At 34.5% G+C, this 11,825-nt stretch overlaps 1 protein-coding gene across 2 annotated transcripts in view; it reads right to left on the bottom strand.

The window, feature by feature from the left end:
• Positions 1 to 866: 866 nt before the first annotated feature.
• The window catches only part of RPS6KA3 (ribosomal protein S6 kinase A3), a 62,767-nt gene continuing 51,808 nt past the window's right edge, over positions 867 to 11,825 (bottom strand). For both annotated transcript variants that reach the window (XM_083362669.1, XM_083362668.1), the window contains exons 21-22: positions 10,497 to 10,637; positions 867 to 7,870 (exon numbers count right to left, since the gene is read on the bottom strand). In XM_083362669.1, coding sequence (XP_083218795.1) covers positions 7,748 to 7,870; positions 10,497 to 10,637 — 264 coding nt within the window. In that variant the 3' untranslated portion in view covers positions 867 to 7,747. The remainder of the gene's footprint in view (positions 7,871 to 10,496; positions 10,638 to 11,825) is intronic.

The following is an 11,825-nucleotide window of genomic DNA, read 5'->3' as shown; positions in this document are numbered from 1 at the left end:
CCCCCAATGTAGTACCTCTATAGATTGGGATGACCTCAGCAGAGACAGCATTAATGGCAACAGAAGAAAGTGAAAGTGCTTGCTTAAAATTGGCTGACCCCAATCAGGTATGCATACATCAGATATGCAACCTTCTGAAATATTTGAACCTCTGCGGTTGAAATATGTTCCTCATACCTGCTCAAATTAAATTAAATTTTATACTATGGCAGCAGATATAACTGAGTGCGAAGACCCATCATTGTAGATGAGTATTATTGCCAATTTATAGGAAGAAAACATCCTAAAGTATGAGCCTAAGTTGAATGTGATGCTGGCAATATATTTGCTTTCTGTAACTATTATTTTTTAAAATAAAAATTGTGTAAATTCAGAGCAATTCTAACAGCTGAATCCACGAAGCACATAACAATCTGATATTCATAGTGCTGTATCTATCTTAATAAAAACTAACTTTCCAAAATTTAGCCACAATTAACTGAGACATTAACTGAGAAAATAGTATTCTATTTCTTAGCTTTCTGCTAAGTGTCTTTCCTTTGATCCTTTCTCTTGTAACATAGAGCAACACTGCTTCTACCTTCCTCAGATGGTAGAGAAAAAACAGCAGCCCAATCTTAGGCATGTCTTCTATTTATTTTAAAACATTCAGTTTTGTCTTCCTCTGCTTAACTTTTATATATGTTTCATGAGTTGTCATAGAAAGCCCTCAATATTGCTTGCTAACTACACAAAACTCAGGCTTGTAGATCTCTATAGCAACAAACATATTTATTAATTTTTTTTAACGGTCTATGAGACATACAAATGAAGAAATACAACTGCTTTGCAACAGACACCTAGAAAAAAATAAAATGCTTCATAAATGCAGTATTTTCAAAGTTTATTTGCTTTATCATTTGAGTTTCTTTTGAAGACTACAAAACCTTTCTTGACAAGAATACAAGCATTAATATCCTTCCAGTCTCATATGTGGTAATGTTTGGAAACAAGATTACACACATATATTCTAAAAACAGAGAGCTCTCAATAAAACAATCAAAAGTATCCCATACTTTTTGCCTAGTTACCAGCATTTTAGTTGCAATGCTAATGAAAGCATCTGATAGATGCAACTTTAATGCTGTCTGAAAGATACAGTACAGTTAAACATGTTACTATATCTTATATTTGCATGCTATACTTATGAAATATAATTATTGTACAGAACCATATAAAAATATTTTATATATGTATTTTAAAATTTCTTAAATAATTGCCAGCCCCATTGTAATTAAAATGGTAAAATAACGTTATCCATTGTAAGTGGACTTTCCTTTGTTTAGGTCAGAAGTATCTACATATACATCAGCATCAAAAGCTATTCATTACTACCAATCAATAATTTATATGCTGCAAAATCTTTTATTATTATAAAAACAGTGCTATAGCTGATCTATATCTACATTTATAAGGAACCTAAATAAAATTTCTCAGCATTTATCTCTTTATGGCCTGACCCTGCCCTTGTCTGGCTAAAAATTTTCACATTTTTTTCTGCCTGCTGGAAATGATTAATTACTTCAGCAACATAATTACATACTGTGTGGGAGAAGACGGTAGTAAACTATGCCCTTATTTTACCAAGAAAAACACTCAGATAAAATGATTGTTGATATGCCAGAAGATGATTCCATGAAGTCGGATGGCACACACTATGCTACTGAAGAAAAGCTGAGGACCTTTTGGAGTACTAATGATATTTATGATGCATTTAAATTAAAGTTTTCTGAAACTCTAGTGCTGATATTGTGATTCAAGAAAAAAATTCAAAGGCCGCAAAGACAAAATTAGGGAGGGAACATGGAACTTAAAAACATGATTATGGGAAATTTAAACACAATAAAAGATACAAAGTATAAACTGCATTAACATCTTTGGCATCAGGAAATTGGACTGGAAATTGGACACTTTCAGTTGGAAAATCATACTGTTTATTATTCAGGACATGAAATACTAAGTGGAAAGTGCTGCTTTCATAGTCAGGAAGGATGTAGTAAAGACAGTGCTTGATGACTGATATCAATTAGATCACGGGTGTCAAACTCGCCGCGTCACGTGACGTGTCGCGACGTATCTTGACTTCTTTTGCATTGCCAGAGCTGTGGTGGGTGCGGCCTCTGTATGATGCAACCGGCCCGTGGGCCAGCAGTTTGACACCCCTGAATTAGATTCTGCAGGCAATATAATATGATGGTTATTCAAGTTCCATTGATGCAGAAGAAGAAGTTGGAGTTCTATAGCCAAGTTCAACCCAAAATCGACATAATGTCCAAACAAGATGTGTTGCTTGTGGTTGCTGACTGGAATGCCAAAGCTGGAAACAGTAAGGAAGAAAATGTAGTTGGACTACATGGCCTAGGGAAGAGAAATGAAGCAGAACTACTTACCCATTTCTGCCAGTCCAATAATTTCTTCATTGCTGACACATTCTTCAAACAGCCACAATAAGGACTATACGTTTATATAAGCACACTGACAACAAATTGAGTATATTATTGGTATAAGGAAGTAGAAGAGATCGGTTATAGAATGCAAAAATGGGCCAAGGTCTGATTGTGGAACAGATCACAAACTCTACATAAATTTCAAATCAAGCTAAAGTGGAAGAACAAAGTTAGCCAGTTTCCCTGATATGATTTTGAGCACATACCCATTGTTTTCAAGGGGCAACATCAGGAATTGCTCTGAAGGTCTGCACCTTAATAGAAAACCAGAGCAACTGTGGAATGGTCAAAGAAGCTGATGTTTGAAGGAATGTGGAAAGGGACTGTCAAACACTTAACACAGAAGAAATCCACACTGGAATGATGTCGTTACAGGTGGTAGGTAAAAAAAACCAAGAAAAACAAATATCTGGGAGGACTTTCAGAGAGTTGTTAAAAGAGAGGAGCAGTATTTCATAAGACATCCAAGTTGGAAACAGAGAAAATGAAGAAAAAGTTTCCAAAAAGAACTCCTATCTCCAATCTCAAGACATTGCATCCATTTGCTATAATAAAGGATACCAATCGACAGCCAGTAATTCATTAAATGAAGATCAAACAAGTGGAAAGTGTATATATAAGGGTTGTCAACATCTAAAATACCTTAGGAGAGATACATTGTTTACAAGAACTTCCAGTTCTAGAAGATACAGTTAGATCATTACCAAGTTAGATCATTACGATGTTGAAATTGATGGAGTACCTGTAGAAATATGGCAAACTGAATAATACTTACCAATATTAAGGAGATTTAGAGTGTGCAAACTATTGCACAATATCTTGACTTCACATGCTGTTAAATAATGTTTAGAATCATCCAATGTAGATTAGACTTTTATATGAAAAAAGAATTATCAGATGTTCGAAGCTGATCATTTAAAAAGACATGGAACAAGAAACATTATTGCATTCATGCTGGATAATTGAGAAAGCCAAAAAGAAGTCAATTTATACTTCAGTGGCTATAGAAAAGTCTTTTACAGTGCTCTCATGTCAAGCTATGAATTGTCCTTAGGTTTGACTATGAATAATAAACATATCAGCAGTCGAGAAATACAGTAATGCAATTGAAGGTCTTGGAAAATATATTCAGGTGCTGTAAAGTATCTGTACTCACAAAGTTTAGAATTAGACAAGCAATGGCTTTTCCTGTGATGTTCTATGAATAAGAAAATTAGATTAGGAGAACAGAAAAAATATTGATGCTTTTGAAATGTGGTGCTCAAAAGAATCTTCAGAATAACATGGATAGCTAGGAAAACAAGCAAAATGGATCATAGAAGAAATAAATTCAGACTTCTCACTCAAGGCACAAATGATCAGACTCAAACTATAATTTGGACACATTATATAACTGAAGACCCAGTACCTTTTAGAGTCCATAATATTGGGAAAAGTGAAACAAAAAAGAACAGGAGATTAGTAGCAAGGTGGATGGACTCAATTGCAACAACTATCAATGTACAACCAAGAGAACAAAAGGGCCAGGTTGAGAACAGTTCAAGGGAGAAAGTCTATCTACATAGTTGCTAAGACTTTGACATTCACTTGATGACACTTAATCCACCAATTTTGAAAATCATTTCAAGATACCTTTATCAGACATTTGCATACTATTTGTGCCGAATCATTAATGCTCGGTGATTCTTTATCATGGATTGCTCATTTAGATAACTGCTTCTTATGGGTGGAGATAATATGTTGCTGATGAAATTCTCACTACACATATATTAAATGGCCACTTAAGTTCTAAACCACATTTGCAGTGAATTATAAGGAAATTTTAATTTTTTTATATGAAGTCCCCAAAGAATCTAAAAATTAAAAGTAGCAATCAATGAAGGTTGTGTTTTGTAATATCTTTCTTTTTGTTATAAAAACACAGGGAGTATAGATTATTTAAAGGCAAGAATTGAAAGGAGAAACACTTTTTCTTCTCAGCTATTAAAGAATAATATTTTAGAAAACATCAATCAGAACAGTCTTAAACACTCAACATATTATTTAGGATTAACTAGTTGGAAGTCACCCCCAATTTATAAACAAATTTTGGTTGATACTAATATTCCCAGCCAGGGAAGACAAAATTCATAGAAGACACTGAAATAATAGTTTTCTTTTTAACTTCAAACTTTTACCAGATTTAAAATACTTTAAAAAGGAACAAATACATTACCTATTTTTCTTAAGCAACTTGGAAAATATGACTGAGTTATTGTAAATATAACAATATTTAAATGAACTGTTCTTTTTCTTATAATATGCATAAATGATTGCTTTATATAAAGTAAAAATGTTGGTAGTCTGTATAGGAAAAGTAAATTATTTAATTTAATTTTTCTTAAGATCAGATGAAACTTTATGATAAGATTAAATCTAAAATTTCCAGTGCAACCCAACTGGAAAAACACCTGCTTTTTATTTATAGATAAATTCCAATGTGTTCATCTTCATGTTCTCTAACCATTACATTTAAGATCATGGTAAGCTAGGCCTATAAATGGATTACATATGAAATACGACTATATATGCTTGAATCCAACTGCTCAAAATTATTTTGTAGAGAAGACATATTTATAAATATGTATACAGACCTATGTATAGCTACATTTATTTCCAGCAGAATGTTATACAAGAAACCTCTAAGCATATATTGTTAATTATAAATCTAACTGCATGAGTCCACTGTGAATAGCATCTTTAAAACATCTAATAAAATCCCTCAATTTGGAAGATGGTTATTAAAAATGTTCATGCAGAGATAGAATTTTTTTCCTGCAAGACTATAAAATACAGTAGTAGCAAAGTGAAATAAAATAAGTAGAGCAGCAAACTAATACAAATAATGGATTCATTTTCCCAAGGTTTAAGATATAAATATGTCTTATATGTCTGCTCTTTACTTATTAAGAAAGAAGCAAAGATTTGTATCTTCTCCCAAAATGGAATATGCATTTTGTGAAATTTCTGGAACTTCAGCAACAACATTTAGCATTTCAGCATCTTTGTTAGATTTAACCCATGTCCAAAAACAATTAGTGCATGTTTATAGACATCAAAATAAGGCATCCATTTGAAAAAAACTCAACATATTTTCTTTAAAATTTCAAAAGCACTCCAGAACATGTTTATGTAGTTGTGAATTGCACCATAGATGGTTTAAGGAAATCATGGCAAAGTAAATTCAATAAACACATTAGGGTTGAAAACTACTGATGTTCAAAATATTAAAAATAGACATATTAGAAAACTGCAGCAGATAAAACCATACTTTTCCATCCATCCAAATCTAGGAAACAGATCGTGCCCATGTATTTCATGTGGAAAATCTAAATCATTTGAATTGTCCCCATGTTACTAGACCCTGTCATGAAAAGCTATCTATAACTACAAAATTTAGGTCATAGTTATATCACCTATTTAGGATCTGTCATTGTAATTAAATCTTGAGGCAACATGTAGCAAAATTAACAAATATTTTCAAGCATGACAGAAGAAAATAGCATTTTAAAACTTCAATGTTTAACCAACAGTAAGAAATAAAGGCCTCTTGGTGGCTAATTGGCAGCATCTATACAAGCAAAGACTCATTTAAGAACTAGCGTGTGAAAGGATTTTAAATTACAGTACAAATAAAACTGTGGTAACCTGAAACAGTTGCTTGAGTCTGTACAGCAGAAACATGAGATGAAACCCTTGAAAATACTACAAATTAATATCAACTAAAAGGAAGACAAAGAAACTATAGGACCCAGTGATTAAAGAGATCACGGACATTTGATAGAAAAAAAAGATATATTTCATTGCCTACTTTGTATCTATCACAATGATCTGAGACTAACTTATTGGCAAAATGCAAGACAATAAAGAAATATTACAACTGTATAAACAGTAATTTCTTTGGCAGAATTCTGATGATCCACCCAAAATTCATTTCTTCAGCATACTATATTTTGCAATACATAAAAGTTAGATATCTCACATATGTGATCCCAAGACAATTTAAAGAGGTGAAAGTTTTCCCCAGTTCCCATGAAAATGATAAAAAATAACCTCAGAAATAGTGCCATTATGTTTAGTATGTGTGTTTATGATTGCAACCTTAGCATCTGATTATACAGCATTCTTCAAGGTTGTAATCTATAAACATACCAAACCTTGAAGGCAGAGCCCCTAGAAACAGTTAAAGACACTGGGACACATTCTGTTCAATTTGTACTCATTGCTGCTTTTGTCTATAGACTGAAAGTGGCCCAAGTATAACAGACCTGCTGTTAATTTTTTAGTCACAAAAATGATCTAACATCATTATTATTGGAGAAAGCACTACTTCAATTTAAACATTACATTTCTGCCCTCTCCATTTGCTGATCAGCACTGTGCAATAAATACTGTTGCTGTTTAAGCAACAAAGAAAAACCAATTACAATTAACATCAGCCGAACCAAAGTTAAACTATTTAGCCATAGTTTCTGAGGTTCACAAAAAGACACTCATCATGACGATATGCAGACCCTTTTTGCTTCCATACATAATAAACCACATATGTGATTAAAAGATTCCATTTATACCATTAAATGCTTTAACAATTCCCAAGATTTCTAATAATGTGTCCATGGGAAGATCCAAGCAAGGAAATACACATTCACAGAATTACATTCAATAGCTGTTTAACAGTCAAGCTGTTTTAGAGATGTCCAATCATACTGATTAACATTTTAATCAGATTTTAATTGTCAAATCAATTAGTCTAAAGACAAGGAAACAGTACATAATTGTATTGTTAGGAAAATATACAAAACATATAAAATGCTGGATGGCACAAATTACACAGTGCTAATATAAACATATTTTAAGGTAAGTGCTTAACATAAACTGTCCATCCTTACATGTATCAAATAATTACTTTAAAGGGAGGAAAAACATTCCCTATAAAAATAATGCTATATGGTGCAGAGTGCTTTCTCTTCAGTGTATCTATTGTAACAAGAGGTGTTCATAATTATTTCCATTAATAGTTTTTTCCCACTGATTTCACTTTTTCCTCCACTTGAAGGAAAATGTTTTATCTTTAAGAGTTTTCAAAAGATGAAAGCAGGAGCAGCAGCATAACAGTACCAGCTGTAAGAGTGTGCTTTCAGGTAATTGGGGCATGTGCTACCTGTTGCCATAATTTGTGCTATCAACTCACTGTGGTACCGGGTTTTTTACACGAGGTCATTTCAGAGAGCGGTTGAGGTAATTTTTTTTACTCCTCTTCTTTGGGCAAGCGTAGAGCGACCCACTGGCTCCAAAACTGGTGACTGATTACGATTCAATGCTGAATATGTAGCTGCCATGGCACCCTAGGAATAAAAATAAAAAGATTTTTACAATTCTGAATCCTAGGTTAAATGACCACATTATAGAGTTTAAACAAGCAGTAGGATTTAATAAAGTAGAATTTTAATATTTTTAAAAGACATAAAATTATTTATCTCAATCTACAGTGCAATATGTCTCTGTCTATGTTTTGCGCCTCATATCCCTACAGGTTGGAATGTGTGTTAATAATATCCCCCAATCATTTAAAACAGGGCTTTTCAGCTTTTTCACCCATTGTACCACTTTTAGGATATGGCAACATCCAAGTACCACCAGTTGCCTAGCAAGGTGTGAAAAACTTGATGACCCAAAAAAAAAGGAAAACAGTGATGAAGTACAGGTAGTCCTCAATTTACAACAGTTCGCTTAGTGACTGTTCAAAGTTACAATGGCACTGAAAAAAGTGCCCAAGTCACAGCCAAGCAAGACACTTGCCTGCCTGCCCGGCGGTGCTCTTCCTCCTATCTGAGGTTTTCATTGTTGTGAGCATTTCTGTTGAGGATTGGCAGCAGGGGTGGGGTGGGGTGGGTGTTTGGTTTTTATTTCCCCCATCTGCTGGGTGGTTGCAGCAGGTTTTGGTCACTTCACATGACCCTGGGACACTGTGACTATCATAAATATGAATCAGTTGCCAAGCATCTGAATGTAAATCACAAGACCCTGGACATGCTGCAACATTCCAGTTGATCGGCGCTTCTTCTGGGCTCACCAGAAGCACCAGGATCAGTGCCGAGCTCCAGCTGGAGCCTGATGGTGATCCTGGCGCTTCCGATGAGCCCTGACAGCTCCGAAGAAGCACTGATCTTGGCATTTCCGCTGAGCCCTGACAGCCTTGCAGCTCCAGCCACCGGTTCAGCTCATTCCCCTCCCCCGCTACCACTTTTCTAGGATGGTCGTGTAATACCTTCCAGGTGCCAGTGGTACCCATACCACTAGTTGAAAAGCCCTGATTTAAAACATTAGTTGACAGGGAATGCCCAACATTCTAGCACTGTATACTTCTCAACTCTCACAAATGTGATTTAGACTTACTCTTACTAATGCTAACTGCAGTTCTCCAATAGGAAGAAGAATTTGTGTAAATAACAAATAACCATTATCTTGCAGAAGCTACAATAATTAGTTAGATGATACCATATGTGTCTTTAGTATCACTGGTTACTAAGTGTTCTGATTTCTATTAAGCATTTTACATTTTTATCTTATCACATTAGATCTGGAAACAAAGAAAAATACAAAGTACCGGTATGTTAAACAAACTTTGTAGTTTTATTAAATCCATATGTAATAGCAATAAATTGCCTTTTGAAAAACACTGAGTTTATTATTTACTGGGCTTACTTATATGCTGTTCCTGTTGTTGACATTACTGTGGTATATCTATATGACATCCATAAACAAGGTTAAAAAATAAAAAAAACTTAAAAGATCAAATCCAAGTACATTTCTCTATACATAACTGGGAACTTCAATTATATTAGACAAATACTCCAAAGCCAGAATGAACTATATTAAAATGTCCTAACCTCCATGGTCTGCTGGTATAGCCAAGTTTTTAATGGTCTTCCTTTTAAGCCCATAGGGTAGGATTGACTTGCTTGACAGAAATAAGCAATTACTGATTTTATTCCTTAATGATGAAATATTTATTATAGGGAAAATGCCTTCAATGGATCATTTGACTAAGAAAATCTTAAATGTGAAAACTTCAAAGCACTGTTAGAAATGGAAATGGTACAATACAGGTAGTCCTTGTTTAACAATGGTAATTGGGACTGGAATTTCAGTGGCTAAACAATGCCAACATAGAGCATGATGTCACATGATTGTGCTGCTTACAGACTGCAACTCTAGCAATCCCCAGTTACTGTTAAGTGAGGACAGCACGGGTTTTTAAGTGAGAACCTCACATGATCATAACTTCCTACTTCCTGTCAGCTTCCCTACTGACTTTGTTTGTGGGAAACCAGCACTACAGGTAGTGAATTGCGATCAAGTGATCATGGGACATCATGATGTTTGGAAATACAGGCTGGTTGCTGAGTTATCAAATCACAATCACATGGTTGAGGGGTGCTGCAAAGACCAGAATTTCAAGGACCAATTGTAAGTGCAACTAATTCAACAGTGTTGCTAGTTCAAATGGTCTCTGAACAAGTGGTTGTTAAATGAGGACCACCTGTAATGGAAAAAATAAGGGGGAAAACTGCAGATTACAATATAGTAAACAGAATGTTTATTCATGTAACTATTTATATAGCTCACTTTAATTACAAAGGATTATACAAAAGAAATTTTTTGTAAATTGCAAATGAATTCCCTAATAGGTGCTACCATGTAGTCATTCACTGAGACCAAAAACAAATTGAAATAAAGCAGTTTTGTTTCCAGAAAACTAACACAACAGGGTCTGTCTTCCTCTGGAGAAAACTTCCACAGAATGGGGGTTACTGTAGAGAAGCCTGCCATCTAATCCACTTCCATGTACATTCTTAGGTGGCTTCCTCTAGATGACCAGAAGGACTATCAGTTCTGATAAAATGTTGTCCAATATATGCCACAAAGGACTACTTTAAGGAATAGTACGCATGGGGTTTTTTGTTTTACCTTCACAAGATGTGGAGCATCTTGCCTGTTGAGTTGGTACTGAGGCAACTGATCACAGTGAACTATCCATGGGTGCCTTAGAACTTGAGCAGCAGTCAGTCTCTGATGAGGGTCAACGTGAAGCATTTTTGAAACTAAGTCCTGTAAACAATTAATTAAATTGCACAAGTTTTATAAAATGATAAAATGATGGATTTGATTCAGATATATTAAACAACATTTCAGATTAGAAAGGATTCCCTGGTCCTTAGATGAAGGGATTTTTTGTAATCAGTGTACGAGAGAATTTTGTAATGTGTTTACATTTGCTGCAAAAGAAATCAGAAGCTTCTATTTTTTCCTTTTCAATTATTTTTCTGCACTTTTGCCTTTCTTCTTTTTCTTTCTCTTTCTCTCTTCTTTCTCTCTTCTTTCTCTTCTTTCTTTCTTTCTTTCTTTCTTTCTTTCTTTCTTTCTTTCTTTCTTTCTTTCTTTCTTTCTTTCTTTCTCTTTCCAGCTTCTGCTCTTTGTTAGTTTGTGTTTGTAAAGCTTTAATAAAAAGATTATTTTAAAAAATGCCCAGGTTATATTTAATTGCATAAATGGAGGTAAGAGATATAAAAAAGGAAACAGAATAAAAGAACTAAATCTGAGGACCCAGATTGTTGGGGGCAATAAGCTGACTTAGTAATAATGCTGCTGGGGGGGGGCGAAAGCCCTAATAAGCAGGCATATACATAGAATGAAGGCTATTGCTAAGCACATTGATTTGTGCTTTAGATTGTAAGATTCCTGTGCCATCACTCTGCTGAACATCTAATTCCCACAGCACTGGCTTAGGCCTAATGATATTTATCCATGTAGTAGGCTGTATTGCTATTATCCTTCTCTTTTCTCATCTTTTCAACTACCTTCTCCTATTGGTATCTTCTGATTTATCACTTGTTGTTTGTAACTTACAATTAATGATTGTAACTATCATTACAATCTCCTGAGAGTACACAGGAGACAAATTCCTTGTGTGTCCAATCACACTTGGCTAATAAAGAATTCTAATAGAAACTAGGAGACTATGAGTTCTAGTCTTGCCTTGCACAAAAAACCAGCAGCTGACCTTAGGCCAGTTACTCACTCTCAGCTTTAGGAAGGAGACAATGGCAAACTACTTCCAAAATCTTACCATGGACTAGTTGCCAGGCAATCAACAATTACTTGAAGGCGCAAAAAAAACAAAACAACCCTCCCCCAAAAACCCTACACTCATAAAACATGATGCAACTTGCTATTATTAATACTTAGTGATTTATATCCTGTCTTACTTAATGAGCTCTCAAGAACAATGATTAACAT

Source organism: Vipera ursinii, assembly GCF_947247035.1.
Source record: "Vipera ursinii genome assembly, chromosome: 4".
Taxonomy (NCBI): Eukaryota; Metazoa; Chordata; class Lepidosauria; order Squamata; family Viperidae; genus Vipera; species Vipera ursinii.
This window is presented reverse-complemented; position numbering and strand designations above follow the sequence as displayed.